The sequence below is a fragment of the Lactuca sativa genome, chromosome 8 (assembly GCF_002870075.4).
Source record: "Lactuca sativa cultivar Salinas chromosome 8, Lsat_Salinas_v11, whole genome shotgun sequence".
Lineage (NCBI taxonomy): Eukaryota > Viridiplantae > Streptophyta > Magnoliopsida > Asterales > Asteraceae > Lactuca > Lactuca sativa.
This window is the reverse complement of record NC_056630.2, coordinates 217,693,852-217,713,909: the sequence shown is the minus strand read 5'-3', so window position 1 is coordinate 217,713,909 and position 20,058 is coordinate 217,693,852. Positions and strand designations below refer to the sequence as shown.

Below are 20,058 nucleotides of genomic sequence, written 5' to 3'. Positions count from 1 at the left end.
GGCTTTAAGTGGTTTTTGACCTTTTCTGAGTTGGTAACCTTCATATCTAAGGTCTTCTACTTCCCTTTTTAATGAGTCATTAAGTTCATGAAGAATCTTAAGGCTTTCTACTTCACTATCTAATGTCTCAATTTTCTCATGCAGAATTTTAACATAATCAATACAAGCTTGAGAGCATGATGGTAAACTTACCTCGGTTGTATTAGGTTCATGAGAAGAAGATACCATCAACGCAAACTACAGCTCCATCATCTTATCTTCAGCTGCCACAATCTCTGCCGGAGCATCATCACAAACTTGTGCCAGGTGGGCAGTTTCAGGTCCAAACAAGTTCAGGACCTGCATCTGATCCTCCTAGTCAAATGACTGAGTGACCATAGCCTTCTCGTTGTTTATTTGAGTACCACTTTGATTGTTTCTGACTGCAACTATTGTCCTATCATTATTTAATCTTTTGTCTGGCTATGGACAATCACGAGCAAAATGCCCTAGCTCGTGGCAGTTGAAACATCGTAGCTTTCCCTTGCTGAACCCAACCTTCTTGTCAGCCCTCATCCCCCAGTTGTTCTTACCAGTCTTTTTGGCAAACTGTTTCGCCCTAAAGACTGCCATGGCAATTTGCCATGTAATATCCATCTCCTCAACGTCTTCAGGGTGAATCTGATCAAGATCGGAAAATAACAGTTGAGATGGAAGATCCCCGGCTACGAGTGCATTGTAGCAATTGACAAGCCCTGAAGCAAGTGCAAGACGTTCATCACCCTCCTTTCCCCTTGAAGAAGAAGCCCCAATTGAGGATGAAGCAGCTTGAGAAGCCACGAACGATTGATTTTGCGAGAAAGGCATGGCTGATGCAGAGGAAGCTGATGGAGTGGGAAAAGTCTGAATCTGAGCTTGCGGAGTAGTAAATGAATGACCTGCAGAAGGAAGAGGAAAAGAAAAAGATGAAAGAGCATTGTTAGAAGAGATGCCAAGGTTCGCAGCTGAGTATGAGTTCACATGGTTGATCTCCCGCTACTTGTCATCAATATCACATGCCTTGATGACTGCCATCACTTCAGCGAGAGAGAGACGGCTGAGATCCTTAGTCTTCTTGATGACAGCTACATTCATGTCCCAAGATTTTGGGAGAGCATTCAGTAGCTTCTTGTTTATCTCTAACTTTGTATAGAAAATCCCAGCCACAGTCATTTAAGTATTGAGAGATGTGAACCGCTGCAGCTGTGCTTCAAGAGTCTCTCCATGAACATATTGAATCGTTGTCGCAGCATGTCTTGGTGACTCTCCCGCATGTTTTCGTTCCCTTCATAAACCTCAATTAGGGCTTCACACAAAGCCTTAGCAAACATATATTCTCTGAAACCTTGAGCAATATCTGGTGACAGGGCCATGGTCAAGATGGCCAAAGCCTTCTCCTGCTCTTCCACACTCTCGAAGTCTTCATCAGTGTAATTTTCTATCTTTTTGTCAACCACTTGCCCTGCAACTGTAGTGGTTATTCTGACTGGATCCTTGATGATGCATTTTCAGATCTTGAAGTCTTTCATTTTTATGTATTTCTCTATTCTGTAGTTCCACTCGGGAAAACCATCAGCAAACATTAACCTTGGAATTCGCGTAGTGGTGCCCATGATAGCATCAAGTTCTTGAAAATGATTTTGGCTTTGAGAATCCATTCGAAATCAAGCAAATTAAGTAAATTAAGTTCAAAATTTGAGTTTACGGTTGAAAGGTTTACGACCGTAAACTAGGTTTACGGTTCAGGGGATTACGACCGTAAACAGGGTTTACGGTATATGAGTTTACGGTTTGTGAGTTTCCGGTTTATGTGTTTATTGTCCTTGAAAGTCAGTTTACGGTTTATGATAATTCTGAGATTACGGTTCTTGATGTTCTTGATTCAACAACTGTAAATGGAGTTTACGGTTGATAACAAACTCCCAGAAAGCCCTTATAAACACGATTTTTCAGTAGAAACGATTCCCTTCACCACATAAACACTAACAGCAGGTTCGAACTTCAAAGATATCGGTTGAAGTAGCCCAAAAATCGATTGAAAGAATCCTTAACACCGGTTTCCGCTCTGTTACCAATTGTAAGGTCCAAATATGGATCTTTACCAGTAGTTAAGCAGCAATCAATCACACAAGAAGAATAAGATAAAAAGAAACCAAGCTTGCACACGATTATATTCAATAAATCGTCAGGTACAACTTGATGGACTCTCGGTAAATGCAATGGCATCAATAACCTACTAAAGACAAACACCTCCTCTATATATACAAGACCAAACCGTAAACTGGGTTTGCTACCGTAAACAGGGTTTACGACTGTAAACTAGTTTACGGCCGTAAACACAGTTTACGGTCTTAAACACATAGACATTCCAAAATGCATACACAATTCGTAAATAGTATTACAGACTCTATCCAAAATAATACACACTGAAAGCCTAGACCAAACCATTAACTGGACCCTTCACTACTGCTACTGCTCTCTACTACTCTCATCCTAGGCTTGCCCTAGGGTAATCACCAACTCACTCTCCGCCATCAACTGCATATGAAGTCCCTGTCTTTTTGTCATAACTAGCTCGCGAATACTATTACATATTACTCAGACTAGATAATTCTTTGGATGAGAGATCCTACTCTACAACGGTTGGACTCAAAAGAGAGCTGTGAAATAGAGCTAGACATAACCTTCTGAAATTATTTATTCCTTGTAATATGTAACTTTAACATATTTGTTTACTAGTTAGTGAAAGACAACTGGAACTCCTAACAGCACAAAGCAAGCAACATTCGGGCATTGAGTACACATAATCAAGCGTATACTACTTAGGCTATCATCCTGACTACTTTGTACTAGCATGCAGTTCTCATAAGGCTGAATCTCATATAACAGACACATAAGGCATCCTTCCTAGATCCTTAGTCCTAATCTAGCATGTTGTTCTAATAAAGCTGATATCGTAACATAACATAAACTTGTATGGGTAATTTGGGAGTACTTACTAGAGCTCGGCTGATTGCATGCACCACACCCTTTTCTCTTTTCAAAATTCTTTTCTTTCTAATAATTCTTTTTTCTTTTCTAACACTCTTTTCTTTTGAAAAATTTATACCATTTCCTCAATTTGAGTTCAGACACACCCGAAAGTGTGCTCGAATCCCTCAAACCAAAACTGGAACTATAAGCACGAAGCTTAGTGAGCTCCCCCAAATTACCACATATCATACAAAGCACATATCACAAATAACATAACTCTGGGACTAATCCCACTGCATCGGGATGAATCCCGACATCGGCTTACCCGACATCGAACTCACCCCGGCATCCGACCACATTAGGCATCGGGCTTGCCCCGACATCGGGCTTACCCCGACACATACATAGCATAACATATATCATAAACACATAACATAATCACAGAATCTGCATCGGGCTTGCCCCGACATCGGACCGAAGCCCGGAACAAATACATATAACACATAAACTAGGATACATCAGGCTTGCCCCGAAATACATAATACATGGCATATCGACTAACTTATATCGGGATTACCCCAGAACACATAACATATAACACATAAACATGCATGAAACATAAAAGACATCAAGCATACATAACTACTCTTCGGGACCGCCCCGACATTGGACCGAGGTCTTGAAACATATAGACTGCATCGGGCTAACCCCGTCATACTCTACTACATAAACGGATCGGCATTGGTGCCTTAGACCCGTACCTACTGAAGGAAAACTCACCTCGTGTGTCTGACTGCTGAATCTCTGGGTAAGAAATCTCTGTCTGCTGCTCCGGGGACTCCCCGACTATAATTTCCATAAAGACACTTAGTAAAAAACTGATAACTAATCTTAGGGTAAAATGACCATTTTACCCCCAGCTAAAGTCAACATCCTAGTCAAATTCAACATCCAGTTGACTCGACTCGCCGAGTTAGCCCGCTAACTCGCCGAGTCCCTATTCGTTCACCTGCCCCCAACCCGACTCTACTCGTTGAGTCTAGCAAGAACTCGACGAGTTCTCCTTCAATTGATATCGGGACAATCTCTAACTAACTCGCCGAGTTCAACCTTGAACTCGTCAAGTTCATCTTCATCATAAGTGCTACTAGTCTGTGACTCGCTGAGTTGTATGAACAACTCGTCTAGTCCGTCTTCATGGGTTGGGAAATTGCCTTGGAATCGCCGAGTACGTTCATACACTTGCCGAGTCCCATGGTTTCCAGGTCCATAACTATGTCTATTTCGCTGAGTCCTTCCTCTGGGCTCATCTAAATCCCTTCTAAACTAAATTGGATTCCTTCGAATCATAAAAGGTTGGGATACCAAACCCCCGACTCGCCGAGTCGACTAATTTCCATGTCCAAAACTCGCTTTCTGTTGTGCAAAACTCATTCAAAAGGTAGATTTGGGCTCCTACAGTCGATGTAAAACGTAAAGTCATGAACTTTACGTCTATGCATGAGACTTTAAGCTCAAAGGACCCAAAAATGAGGTCCATAAGATGCATGGGGCTATCATGGCCATAAAGATTGCATCTTTATGCCATGTACTCCTCCCTAGAACCTAGATATGATATATATGAACCAATTGGGACGTCCCAATCATCAAGGACCAAGTTTTTTGAGCCAGAACCCTCTTAATATGGGGACAAATAGATCTAAGAGAAAGAAGACCAAGTTGTAAGCTTGATTACCAGAAACAATGGCAAATGGGGTGCAACTCCTAGATCTACTCCTTCTCCCTTGAGTCTTCTATCTTCCACTTCTTCCACTAGCTTCAAGATACACCAAATAATACTCAAAACAACCAAGAAAGCTCAAGTTCACTTATGGAGGATTAGGGTTTCGGGTGTAATGCTCTGGAGGTGATGGAGGATGGGGTGGAAGCCTCATAATATGTTTAAGTAGGGTGCAAACCCTCCAATTTAGGGTTTCACTCAGACAGCTCCTACTCGCCGAGCCAGTCTTACGACTCGTTGAGTAGGTCACTTAATCCCCCGACCCGGAGTCGATCCTACTCGACGAGTTGAGCCCCCAACTCCCCGAGTCCAAGAGTAAAATATGAAGTTTGACTTAAATTTAAATTCGTACCTGAGACCGGGGGTTACATTCAGCTTGAGATTCTTCAGAGAAAACAACAGATAATGAATCTTCTGGATCACTTCAGTAGGTACAAGATAGCAGCAAATTGATTGAGGAGGCTTCAATGCAATTTGTCACATAATCTTCAAGTACAGCTTCATCGTGCTTCTGGGGTTGAAAAATTGTATGTTGAAAGAATAATCTTCATTTCTTGATTCTTCGAATGAGCGTTCTTTTATGATCACTGTTTCTCCTTTAAGTAGCCATCGACTAAAAAGACCATGTGGATCACAAAATTGACCCTTCTCACCACAGTTGTCCAAGGACCCAACCTTGGCTCAGATGGAGACTTCTCGTAGTATCTTGTGAAAGTACAGCTTCCTTGAGTTTCTTCTTCCTTTAAATTCACTAATTTTGGATTCGCTTTTCAAGACAAACATAACTAAGAGATAAAATCAAAACTAAAAACAAACTCAACACACAATATTTTTGGATTTTTCATATTTTCTGAAAAGAAATAAAAAATAGACAATAAAATTATTTTTGGAATTTTGAATTTTATGATTTTTGTTTGATTTTTTTAAATTCTCCCCCTTAAATTTGTGCATAGAGGAAAACTATGAACAAATTTAACAAAAACAAAAATAATAACTAAATTTAAAACTTTTGGGATCAAAGTTGTCAAGCAATTTAATATCGTTTATCAGCACATGCCGGCATGTCTGGATCTGGTCAATCACTGGTATTGTGGTCCACTTAAACACAAAGGATATGGACATATTTGACATATTATAAATGAAAATTCATTGTGATATATATTCCTAAAAGGACCATTTAGCTGATGACGACCAAGGATATTGTTGTCCACTTAAATTAAGCAGCAAGATCTACAAACAACCTATTAAATGATTCAATTTTAGATGCACTAGAACGTGTTTCCTACTTCCCAATATACCCAGTTCTCAAGAACTTCCAAAGAACTCCTTACTTTAGGTGAGTAGACAATCATTAAGAAATAAGTCAGATATAGAAGTGCATATGTTGTATCCCCGGTCGGATGTCTTCCAATCACGCAGAGGGAACAACATATGACTAACATATATAGAGGGTTATAGTGATAGTAGGGTGCATATGCTGTGTCCCAGGTCAGATCTTTCGATCTCGTAGAGGGGACAACATATGACTAACATATAGAAAGGATATTCATAGAGATAGAGTTGCATATGTTGCATTCCAGGTCGGATATGTTCCAATCACGTAGAGGAGGCAACATATGACTAACAGATAGAAAACAAGAAAATAATTTCTTATACACCTACTTTATCAGAACCCCCAGTCGCCCTATCAATACCGGAATTAAGGACATGAGTCCATACATCAAGGAAATGTTGAGCCACAGTTCTAGATAATTAACTTTTAGTGTATCTCATAGGTTCCCATGTTTATCTCATTGCTCAATCTACCCGAGAATCGTATTGTCAATCCAAATGAAACTATCTAAGTTCATATTTTAAAGTCCGTTCATTTGTCAATCAATGTCTAGTCCTTTTGAATCCTTTATGCCTACCAGCAAATTGAACACATAGTCTAGAGAATTCGACTTTAGTGCATTACACGAATCACAAATTGCCCTTTAGCACTAGACTTCATATCACTTCCCAATAATACCTACTAACGAAAGACTATAAGAAAATAAAAGATTATCTTCAAAAAGAATCACTGTAAGAAAAACTCGGGACTATTAAGAAGAAAACTCAAACCGTAAGTCATCAATTGAATTTGCATCCAGAAGGTCTGAGAACAGCACACATATTTCAATCTTAGAACGTATATGAAAATTCTTCACATCGTTAAGTACAAACCCCAAGTGTGATCTTTTCCTTTCTCCCTTTCCCGCAAAGGACACATACTCTTACTTAAAGTTCTGAGTGTTGTACAGTTGAGAGATGTCCCCTATCATGTGCTTGGAACAACCATTACAAACAAACCAAAATATGATGATATGCCTCCATAGCTGCTCCAGCACAGAGCGGGATTAGTTGGTCTTTGGAACCTAGTCCATTTTGAAACTAGGTCGAGCTTTTTCATCTTTGCAAGGTACTTTCTCCCATGACATATCCTGCTTATCACAAACAAAAGATGAAGAAATGTTAGAATCATTAGATGATTTGGGAGATTGAACCTTTGGTACCCATCTGTAGTTGGGTTTAACCAATTTCTTGTATGAGCGGATGGGTGCCTCGACACTTGATTTTGAACTTGAAGCCGATCTTTGAGATGACTTTGATCTAACCGATCTTGGTTTCACTGGATCATCTTTTGGATTGGAATTCTTGTCCGACATTCCCTTCTTGACTTTGGGATTTTGATTCTTGGCCTTCTGCACGTTCTAGTCACCATTGTTTGAACGTGGCCTTGAAGTGTTTCTTTTGGAAAAGCTCCCTCTTTGTGCATTCTGCCAGCCTTGTGTATAGTAGGGAATGTATGCGCGATTTGACAATTTTTGGCAATGTGTCCAGGTATTCCACAATGAAAACATGTCTTTTTCTTCACGTAGGAATTGTTTCTTCCTGCCCCCCGGTGGCGTGCCCTTGCCTTGTCTCTGATTGTTCCGACAAGCACACTTGCAGCAGACACTTTGTTTCGCTTGTTTTGGTGGCCTGTAATTACCAACATCAGGTTTAGAAGTAACTGAGATAGAAGCAACATATTTAGAGTTCAAGGAGACATTAGTTTGTTCAATAGTGTCCTTGTTGCTCTCATCTTCTGCTACTTTACCTGCACAAGAAGTAGAATCATTAAAAACATTCACCTTAATATTTACAGTTGGCCCAGATTGTTCAGTATTAACTGAAGCTTGTTCAGGGAGTGGGCCAAACTGAGCAAAAATTTCTTCCTCATTAGTCTCAAGGGGTGGGTTATAGTTGTCACTGAAAGGAGGTGGTACGCTGTGATACCCTAGACCCTTGGTTTGATTATCTTTAAATGTTAATTGTTTTTCTATCATGGATGCAACTTACTCACTTAACACATCAAATTTCTTAAAGTTGAATTCAACATCTTTATATTTAGCTTTCAATGCATCAAGTTCGGTAGTCAAGTTAGCAAGTTGTTCCTTAACATAATCATAATTCACACATTTATTACTGTATTCTTTTTGAAATTTTCTAAAATCCTTGGTTTTGGCCTCTAGTTGTGCTTTTAAAGGTTTTGGGCATTCCTAAGTGTATATCATTCATATTTAAGGTCCTCATTATCCCTTTTTAGCAAATCATTTTGTTCACGAAGAAACTTAATCGTAGCTTCACAAGATTGAGAACATAAAACTTCATTGACCGAGATGTTTGAGGAACTCATTGTTTACCAGAAATTCCCTTTAACTATAAACCTCAAAATTCAACCTTAAAAGTCAAACCGAAAAGCTAAAAGTGAAAATTTGAGAGTTAAACAAGAAAGTCAAAGTTTAAAGTCAAAGGTCAAACTTAAAAGTCAAAGTCAAATTTTGATGTCAAAAGTCAATTTAGAAAGTCAAAAATTAAAAGTCAAAACTTTGGGTTGAAAATGAAACTTTAAAATTTGAAAAACTAATTTAGTTTTTTTAAACCAAAAATATATCCTTAGAGCCGAAAACGAAGTTATTTGATCGAAAACGAGTTTACAGCTGGAAACGAGGTTTACGGCTGTAAACGGGGTTTGCGGCTGTAAACGGGGTTTACGGATGTAAACGGGTTCACGGCTGTAAACGGGTTCGGAAAAACACGTTGAATGCGAAAATGGTTGCCGGATTTCGCTGTTTACGACCAAAAAACGTGAATTTTCACATTTTAGCCCTAAAACTCGATCAAAAACTCATTTTTATGAAAAACACGAAGAACAAATCCCCAATAATTTTTCAAAAACTATCCAAAAATGTAAAATCCTTCAAGAAAAAAAAAATGCAAAAATGCTGCAGATCTTGCCAAAAAGATTGATACAATCCAAGCTCTAATATCAACTGTAAGTCCCTTAAATTAGCTTGATGTATCAATCCGATCCGCTTGATGGTGCAGAATCCCAATCAAGCGGATGATGCAAGATAGGATGGAGAAGAAGAAGAAGAAGAAGAAGAATATGTATCTATGATGTATTGATGATAAGATTGATGCTCCAACACAAGATTCACACACACACACACACACTTCTTCTCTCTAACTTTCTCTCTCTAGAATATGCTCCACCACTTGTGTCTCACTCCTCCACTCCTCACTATATATATATATATATATATATATATATATATATATATATATATATATATATATATATATATATATATATATATATATATATATATGGACCGCAAACTCAAGGCCCAAACCCAATGCTAGACTGAATTTCGGTCCAAGCTACAAATAAACCCAATAATATTTTCCCCCAAGACTAAAAACAATAAATGCTTAGAAAATCAAAGTATAAAGCAATTTTTTTAACCTAACAATACTACATAGCACACATATAAACATGTAGGGATGTCGTGGACTCCCTCCAGGGTCTTACTCCAGGATGTCGTGGGCTCCCCCAGGGTTTTAGACCTATGTGCCATCAGCTCCCCACATGGTCTTAGCTGTTTGCCATGGGCTCCCCCACATGGTCTTTACCTGGAATGCGATGGACTCCTCCGCTTGGTCTGATATCCGACTGCCATGGGCTCCTCCCGGGGTCTTCCTACTTAGCATATCACATATCACATAACAACTTAATATATTACACAACACATAATGGGCCGGCCTTGGTGTCTTCGACCTATTGGTATGGTGATGAGACTCACCTCTCAAGAAATGCTGAATTGATAAAGTCAATCCCAACTTGCAACTCTAACAAAACTGCCTACAATTATCATGTGACTAACTTTGTCAAAATCCCGAAATACTAGAAATACCCTTAAGGTCAAACTTGACAACCATAGTCAAAGTCAAGGTCAACAGTCCATGTTGACCTTAACTCGTCGGGTGCATCTAGCAACTCGTCGAGTTCCTTCAGAGTCCAGAAAACCGGGATAAACCCTCGCCAACTCGCTGAGTTGTCTCGTCAACTCTTCGAGTTCACTCAGTATCTAGAAGGCGGGGTAATTCGATCCAACTCGTCGAGTTCCTTCAACCTTTTCATATTCAGACCTCTCCAATTGAATCCAAAGCTCCAAACTATGGATCCAGTCCCCTAGGGTGTAGTTACCACGTAAAGTTGCCAACTTTACGTTCATGTAAGGCCTTAAGAGGCTAAAACACTCAAAACTAAGCTTATGAATGGGTTTATGGCATATAGAAAGACCAAAGCTTGATAAAGCTTGAATCTTTAGGCCCAAGGAGGCCTAAGGTGTCCAGATCTGAAGTCACAACTTCAAATCATGCTCAACTCCAAAAGTGGCTCCCAAAATGGGTTTAAAATGCACTAAACTCCCATGGGAGGAGATCTATGAAACAAGAGGTCAAGGTGGAGCCTTTTTACCTCCAAATGGATGCTAATACATGGTAGATGCCAGATCTATAGCCTCCTCCTCACTTCAATCCATTCAAACTTCTAGTTTCATTCCAAAGAGCACAAGATTCACCCTCCAAATCTCACACACACTCAAGAAAGTATTAAGGCATGACTAGGGTTTCTCTCTGGACAATGAGGACGATGAGAGAGGCCACAAATGAGCCATATGTTCCTTAAATAAGGTACACACCCCTGAAAAGTAGGGTTTCCCTTTACAGCTTCTTCTCGTCGAGTTGGGCCTTCCAACTCGTCGAGTAGATCCTAAATCCTACGTCCAAAATGATCTCTACTCGACAAGTTGGAGCTCCCCAACTCGTCGAGTTCCAGTCTAAAACCCTAAAATCCTGAAAAGTAATTAATACCTGAAACGAGCATTACATATACTAAAACTATCCAAAAAGAAAAAAAAACTGATTAGTATGAAAATCCGCCATGTGATTCAATCGTTGTAGATATGTCTACGTAGATATGTGAGATATGAAATTTTGAATGATTTCAGTTGATGGATCGATCATATTATATATACGTAATAATAAAAGAAAACAAAACATCAAATCAATTTCTTTATTATTAAAGATAAATGATTGAACATCATGCAAAGAAAATGAATATATTGTAAAAGTTGAAGAGTTGGAAATGTAAATTTTATTAGCCGAAAGATAATAAAGTAAGTTTGTGATGATTAAAAATTGTGATGATTGAAAAAAAATGAATTTTTTTTATTGTTACATATAGAGGCAAAATGACAAAATAAAAGTAAATTATATATGATATGAAGATGTTTTGACCGTTAAAAGAAGGTTTATTTTTTATATAAAAATGTATTATTAAAAGTCAAGAAAACCACGCATGAAAAGATGAAAATGCTTTGACTATTAAAATGAGTTTTTTTTTTTTTTTTTTTTTTTTTTTTTTTTTTTTTTAATTTTATTTATTTATTTATTTTAATTTTTTATATTTTTTTAAAGTTGTGCTTGATTAATTTTTTTATTATTAAATAATAATTAAAAAACAACAAAATGACAAAATAAAAAAACAACAAAAAAACAAAACAAAAATTTTTAAAAACAACAAAATGACAAAATAGGAATAGATAGAGAAATTTTATAAATTATGGGTACATATAATATAATAGATGGAGAAAATTTATAAAGAGTAAATTACAGATTTATAAAGAGTAAATTACATGAATGGTTCTTACTGTTTGTTTTTGTTACGCGTTTGGTTCTTACTATTTGTTTTTGTTGCGCGCTTGGTCCCTATCTTACCTAAAAAGACTATCATTTAAATAGGAAAAAATGGTGGGATAGGTAAGGTAAGGTGAGGGGAATGAAGTTGGGGGTGTGTTTATTTACATAAATTAAAAATTCAATGACAAAATAGTCTTTTTAGGTAAAAAAAGGGACCAAACGTGTAACAAAAACAAACTGTAAGGACCTTCCGAATTAAAAAATAAGTTAGGGACCAAACATGTAAATTACCCTAAAACATAGGGACCATTCGTGTAATTTACTCTTTTATAAATTATGGGGTACATATAATAATACATATAATAACACAGACTTCAATTTATTATTAAAATACTAAATTATTCTACATAAACTAAACTTCAATTTATTATTAAAATACTAAATTATTCTACATAAACTAATTAACTAATGTCTTTTGAATCGATATTTTAATCAAAAAAATTTCATTTAATTTTTGTTAGGTTTCCGGTAAATCTAGGTGAGTTTGAAACATTTCCACCGATAAATACAATATTATAAATGGTTTATAATTCGTTACCTGTTTTTCTTTTTTAGCATGGTGAAAAACCAAAAGGAATCAATGTTCTCCTGATTCTTGTCCACCATTGTTTGTGTCAAGTCTATCTTCCCTGCACGATTCAGAAAAAAGAACCTACTGTCTATCTTCTATGCAATTCAAACTGATTTCACATGCTACGTTTTCAAGAACACCAAAAAAAGACTTTAAGTAGATTCTTCATTTCTATAAACCTGCTAAATCCAATTCTTCTAAGTCAACCTCTATTTTAGTCTAACCAGAAAAATCTTTTGTCTCTTTCATTCACGTTAATGTTGTTTATAGCAATACATACGCTGGTATTGGATTTTGGGCAACAAAGATCATATAAATCTGTTTCTTGGCAGTGTTTAGGTTGATTGGTGTTGAAAATCAGAGTTAGTTTGAGAATGCACCAAAGGTGTTCGATGAAATGCCTACTACAAATACAATTTTGCACAAAACGATCACGGATGCTATGTTATGGTGGGCTACACCAAGTCTATTTTACACGTTTAAAACAAAGCCTACATCAATTATCAACACTCATCAGTCAGATACAAGGAATCAATAATTTGTACACACTTTTGTTTATATACACATTTATTTATTTCACGAAATTGTCCCTATCATGTCCAATTATTTTAATGGAAGTTTCAAGTTTGCTACCTTTCTTTGACTCCATGCGTATATGGTCTTCATAATTCAATGTAGGCGTCCTCAAGATAAGACTTATGTTTTGTCTCATAAGCTGCCATCTTTCTATATATATTCACCCCAAATCTGATCTTATTTCTCATCCTTGATCAACAACATTCAATCTTATACCTTCAACACTCAAAAAGACATGGGAAAAGCTCAATTTGATCAACATTCAGAAGATCAGATGTTGAAAACAGAAAACAAAAAAATGGTGGATTCTCCAAAGGCTTTCGATGCAATCTCTATTCCGATGGGAATCTTCTTTACTGTTTTCTTCTCGGTTGTTTATTACCTTCTTATCAGATGGCGTGAGAAGATCAGAAACTCCACTCCTCTCCATGTCGTCAACATGTCTGAAATGGCTGCCATTATCACATTCTTCGCCTCCTGTATCTACCTTCTTGGATTCTTTGGTATGAACTTCGTCCAGGCTACACCATTTACAGAAACAGAGGAAGAAGACGAAGTAGAAGGAGAAACAACTCCCTGTGGTGCTTCCATTATTCGCGAATCTGATATCGTATCTGTAAAAGAAGTCATGAAGAAGGAAGTGGAAACAGTAATCGTAGCAACAGATACAGTTGTTAGTGAAGAAGATGAAGAGGTGATACAAGCGGTGGTTTCCGGCAGAACACCGTCTTACTCACTGGAATCGAAACTCGGGGACTGCAAGCGTGCAGCCTTCATCAGAAGAGTGGCGTTAGAGAGAATCACCGGAAAATCTCTGGAAGGTTTGCCGCTTGAGGGGCTTGATTATGAATCGATATTAGGTCAATGTTGCGAGATGCCGGTAGGTTATGTCCAAATTCCGGTGGGTATCGCCGGCCCCTTGTTGTTGGACGGAATGGAGTTCTCCGTCCCCATGGCCACCACCGAAGGGTGTCTTGTCGCTAGCACGAATCGCGGTTGTAAAGCTATTTATGTCTCCGGCGGAGCCACCAGTGTGTTACTTAAAGACGGGATGACTCGGGCTCCGGTGGTTCGTTTCGCCACCGCGAAACGGGCGGCGGATTTGAAATTCTTCTTGGAGGAGCCGCTCAATTTCGGAACCTTAGCTTCTGTTTTCAACAAATCGAGCCGATTTGGGAGGCTTCAGACAATCCGATGTGCGATTGCAGGGAAGAATCTATACATTAGGTTTACTTGTAGCACGGGAGATGCGATGGGGATGAACATGGTTTCGAAAGGTGTTCAAAACGTTTTGGAGTATCTCCAAGCGGACTTCCCTGACATGGATGTGATTGGCATCTCCGGGAACTATTGTTCCGATAAGAAACCGGCGGCGGTGAACTGGATTGAAGGGAGAGGGAAATCGGTGGTGTGTGAGGCGGTGATACCGGAAGAAGTGGTGAAGAAGGTGTTGAAGACGGATGTAGCTTCGTTGGTGGAGTTGAACATGCTCAAGAACCTCACGGGATCCGCCATGGCCGGAGCTTTGGGCGGTTTTAATGCTCATGCGAGTAACATCGTGTCGGCTGTGTATCTTGCTACAGGACAAGATCCGGCCCAGAATGTTGAGAGCTCTCATTGTATCACGATGATGGAGGCTGTCAATGGCGGGAAAGACCTTCATGTGTCTGTGACTATGCCGTCGATTGAGGTGGGGACGGTTGGTGGTGGGACCCAGTTGGCATCACAGTCTGCGTGTTTGAATTTGTTGGGAGTGAAGGGTGCAAATAGAGAGTGCGCCGGAGGAAATGCAAGGCAGTTGGCGAAGGTGGTGGCGGGGTCTGTTTTGGCCGGAGAGTTGTCGCTGATGTCTGCAATTGCGGCTGGGCAACTTGTCAAGAGTCACATGAAGTACAACCGTTCAAGCAAAGATGTTTCTGCCAAACCTTAATATTTGTCAAATTGTTGGCCTTTGTAAACTTGGATTCTGTTGTAGGGGAAGTTATTCATTGTATATTCGAGCCAATACAACTACAAATTCTATTATTTTATTTTATCCATGGAACTCTTACAACATTTTTACAACATCCGATTTAATGGATAGATTGTCCGATTATCCATTCAATAACCATACGAATATCATCCACAGCCCATTAAACACATATTTAATATAATTATCATATTCTTTTTATTGAAGCATTTAACAATTATTCAATTTTTCTATTTAACTCTTATTCTACTTGCATTGTGGATGCTTTTAAAGCTCATGGACTCGACAATAAATTTTACTTACTTTAAGTTTTGGCCACAATAATTTAGGGGTTTGACAGTTTGGTCCTTCAACTATTGATTTTTGTCGGCTCATCTGATATATCGACTCTGTTTTCACAAATTCTCCACCGGCACATACGTGTATTACACATCTATTTTTGAAGAAGAGCCTTTCCATTACATAACACCATATCATTAAATGTTTAAATTTATATATTCTTTTTTGAACGACACATATTTGTTTTCTTTGTCAGAGATTGAATCTATGACATCCTAGTTAGTTGTTTAAAGAGAGAATTTGGTATATACCTTACTAAACGACTAAATATCATATTTGTTCGACCTAAACTTTAAATATCATATTTACCTTTGTTAATGTTTTAAAATATCAAATTTATCCAAATCTATTTTCTTTTAATAATTTTTATTATTTAGTAATCTTTTTTACCATTTTAAAATCATTAAAACTAAAACAATAACCAAATGGACAAAAATACAATTCCTTTACATTTATTGATGTTTAATTCAGAGGTGGTTTTAATATTGTGGTTGTCTTCCTCAAGGCGTCTTCCTCACAATTGCATACACAATCATCTCTTACCATCTTCTTTCTTGCCTCTGACCACTTTTTTCCTGCAGTCGTTAGTAAGCATCAGAGTGAAGAGAATCTAGCTTGCCACCATTTCTTAGAACAATATCACTCGAGGAAAACACATTAGCAAACCTGTAAAATATATCAATGATGAACTGACGCCCTTAATTAATAGTGTATAAATATTGGTTTTAGATTAAGTAAGGTTAAAAGAGGAGATTACTCTGTAGCCATTTATGCAGCCTTGCTCACACTCGAACCCCTAAAAACTCCTGATCTCATCATAACTTCCATCGGATAAATTCTCAACATTCTTTCCCTTTTCGGATTTTGCACCCTTTCCATCACTTCTAGTTTCTAAACTTAGCAACTGCTGAACCTCTTTAAGCTTCACATTGTATGCAAAATTTTCATCTATTAACAACTTTCTTTTTTTTTTTTTCCGATTAAAAAGGCATAATGGTTTGACAATTCCTTAAGTTTCTGAAACTCAGCATTATAAGAAACTTTGATATGCTAAAATTATTTTGATGATAAAAAAGATGAAAGAATGTACTACCTCCATGTGTTCTGAACCTATATAGATGTAAACGCATATGTCAAATGTTACCTCCTGCAGTAACCGATTCTTTTTAGTTTCATGCCCATCTTTACCATCATTTTTGTCAACTTCCATTCTTGATTCTGCAATCAAAAGATCAATAGTTTCTTTTCCAACAACTTAAAAACTTGAAACCTCCTTAGTAGTAAAAGCTCTTTAAATCTGTTCAAGTTCAACCAATCAATAAAAAAAATCAATTAAAAACGAATACCTTGAATGGTACCTAAATGAAGGGAGGTCGTGACGAAGACAACTTGAAGTATTAAAACCTCGTGTGAATAAAGAAGAGTAATATTGTCCATTTGGTTGTTGTTTTAGTTTTAATGATTTTAAGATGGTAAAAAAATTATTAAATAATAAAAACTATCAAAAAAATAGATTTGGATAAATTTGATATTTTAAAATATTAACAAGAACAAATATGATATTTAAAGTATAGGTTAGACTTATCATATATTTAGTTGTTTAGTAAATGTATAAAAGAAATTCTCCCTTGTATACTTATCATTCTTATTGTTTTGTTTTGTTTTGTTTACCTCACTCTGGAATAGTGTCTTTGTATCCTCATAATTTGGCAACATTAACAAGGACAAATATGATATTTAAAGTTTAGGTCAGGTAAATACGATATTTAATCGTTTAATAAATGTATAAACAAAATTCTCCCTTGTATATTTATCTCTTATTGTTTTGTTTACCCCACTCTGAAATAGTGTCTTTGTATCCTCATAATTTGATGATTTATTTGAGCGAGGGTATTTACCATCCTTATTATATATACCGATTACAATTGTCAAAATAACTAGTTCGTTTCTTTTTTCTCTCCAACTTTCACCACAAACACTTTTCTATATTGATAGGTCACGTCCCTAAACTTTTTTGATTTTAGACTTTGGCCACAAGAATCTAGTATATCAATAGGTTTGGTATCTCGACTTTTTGGGTTCCAGATTTTGGCCAAATGATTATCGTATATTGACAGATTTTGTCTATAGACTTTCATATTTAGACATGTTTGGTCCCCACAAAATGGGATAAGATCACTCTGGTTAAAAATCTAATATACATTTAGTTTTACAAATAGTATAAATAAAAAAGCAAGCATATTTGCCAAATAAATATTTTCTATCCAATGCCAAAGAAAACTTTAGACGAGTTAATTAATCTATCATCAAACCCCAAGGGAGACCAGGCCGAGCACTCATTAAGATTTAGCAGAAATATCTTTATTCGAGCGATTATACTTCATGTGGCTCTTCACAAGCTGCCCCGCCGCGATTGCAGACATTAGAGACAACTCTCCGGCGAGAACGGCGGCAGCAACCACCTTAGCCAACTGACGTGCATTTGATCCAGCCCATTCTTTGTTTGCACCTTTTACTCCCAACAAGTTTAAACAAGCTGATTGTGAAGCTAATTGTGTTCCACCACCGACAGTCCCAACTTCGATCGACGGCATGGTCACCGACACATGAAGATCTCGGCCACCATTCACAGCTTCCATCATGGTGATACAGTGCGAGCTCTCAATATTCTGAGCTGGATCTTGTCCGGTTGCAAGAAACACCGCTGACACAATGTTACTAGCATGGGCATTGAACCCACCAAGAGCTCCGGCCATGGCGGATCCGGTGAGGTTCTTGAGCATGTTCAGTTCTACCAACGAAGCTACAGTCGTCTTCAATACCTTCTTCACCACATCTTCTGTTATAATCGCCTCACACACCACAGATTTGCCTCTTCCTTCTATCCAGTTCACCGCTGCCGGTTTCTTATCGGAACAATAGTTCCCGGAGATGCCAATCACGTCCATATCCGGAAAGTTAGCCTGGAGATACTCTAAAACGTTTTGAACACCTTTAGAAACCATGTTCATCCCCATTGCATCACCGGTGCTGCAGGTAAACCTTATGTATAGATTTCTCCCGGCAATCGCACATTGGATTTTCCGAAGCTTCGCAAATCGACTTGATCTGCCATGCAAGTTTACCATGTTAATAAGCCATGTTCATGTTATGATGACTTAAATTAAACTATCTTATAAAGTTATAATTACCTGTCGAAGACCGAAGCTAGATTCTGGAAGTTGAGTGGTTCTTCTAAGAAGAACTTCAAATCAGCAGCTCGCTTCGCAGTGGCAAACCTTACGATTGGAGCGCGAGTCATGCCATCTTTAAGTAACACGCTAGTGGCTCCACCGGAGACATAAATAGCCTTGCAACCGCGATTCGTGCTAGCCACAAGACACCCTTCGGTGGTGCCCATGGGGACGGAGAACTCCATTCCGTCCAACAACAAAGGGCCGGCGATACCCACCGGAATTTGGACATAACCTACCGGCATCTCACAACATTGTCCTAAAATCGATTCATAATCAAACCCATCTACCGGCAAACCTTCCAGAGACTTTCCGGTGATTCTCTCTAACGCCACTCTTCTGATGAAAACAGCACGCTTGCAGTCTCCAAGCTTTGATTCAAGTAAATACGATGGTGTTTTACCTGAAACCACCGCTTGAATCACCTCCTCATCCTCTCCGGTGGTTGTTTCTTTCTTTTCAGCATGTGTTAACAACACATCAAATTTGCAACCGATGGCTGAATGGTTTTTTGTTTCTTCTGCTTCCTCGTCGTCTGAAAAGTGTGTGTGGTGAACGAGGGTAGTGCCGAAGTAAAGAAGAAGATAGATACAAGATCCGACAAATGTGATAATGGCTGCCATCTCGGACACAGTGACAACATGAATAGGTGTAGAATTACGAATCTTCTCACGCCACCTGATAAGAAGGTAATGTACAACAAAGAAAAAGACAGTAAAGAAGACAACATTTCGAGTATCCACCACCATATTGGCAGTAGCAAGTTTTAGTCAAGAATGTGATATAGGAGTATTAATTAACAATGTAATCAAGAATGAGAAATGACACCACATCTATGGCGTTCATATATATGCATCACGGCTACAAGTATTTGACCGTTTGGTTATTCATGTAAAGCAGTATAGTTGATGGCCAAATTATAAGTCAAGTAACTTGTGACCATGTAAAGTTGCACACAGCAGCAATCTTGCATAAATAATTGGTAAAGTATATAGGGAACTATATTTTAGTTTTTTTTAAATAAAACCATCTATACGCGGATTAATGACAAACTAGACTAGACTATAGAGGTATTGTCAATTGTGGTTGTCACCATTTAGTTGTGGAATATTTAGATGTGCCAGATCCTAAACTTTTGTAATTGTATTGATTTGGTAATTGTAGCTGTTATATTATGTGATATTGGACAAATCGATATAATTACAAAAATTGAGGGTCTAAGTTAGCATGATTATAATTTCAAGAATAAAAGGAGAAAGTCATAACATCTAAAACCCATTGAACTCATTGAGTTCAATGGATTATCCCATCATTGACACATACTTTCATATAATGTTTTAAAACCCGGTTTGAATCGGCTAGTCTAAAATGTAATTGGGAACCAAAGACAAGAGTGATTCAATAAGAACCAGTTTTATGTTATTTTCTAGACCGGATCAACTGAATGGTTGCTTCAAAAACCGGGTTAAAGTGGTGTAATAGAACCGAT

The 20,058-nt window shown here is 37.9% G+C and overlaps 2 protein-coding genes across 2 annotated transcripts; one reads left to right on the top strand and one right to left on the bottom strand.

Annotated features, from left to right (window-relative positions):
* The first annotated feature begins 13,020 nt into the window (after window positions 1-13,020).
* On the top strand, window positions 13,021-15,053 carry LOC111903696 (3-hydroxy-3-methylglutaryl-coenzyme A reductase). The gene has a single exon (XM_023899444.3). It carries the CDS (start codon window positions 13,264-13,266, stop codon window positions 14,956-14,958), a length of 1,695 nt encoding a protein of 564 aa, XP_023755212.1. The 5' UTR covers window positions 13,021-13,263; the 3' UTR covers window positions 14,959-15,053.
* Window positions 15,054-17,501: 2,448 nt separating this feature from the next.
* On the bottom strand, window positions 17,502-19,422 carry LOC111903697 (3-hydroxy-3-methylglutaryl-coenzyme A reductase). Its single transcript, XM_023899445.3, has 2 exons — window positions 18,528-19,422; window positions 17,502-18,444 (listed from the first exon to the last, which is right to left on the bottom strand). The coding sequence occupies exons 1-2, from the start codon at window positions 19,316-19,318 to the stop codon at window positions 17,676-17,678; spliced, it is 1,560 nt and encodes a 519-aa protein (XP_023755213.1). The 5' UTR covers window positions 19,319-19,422; the 3' UTR covers window positions 17,502-17,675.
* Window positions 19,423-20,058: the final 636 nt, after the last annotated feature.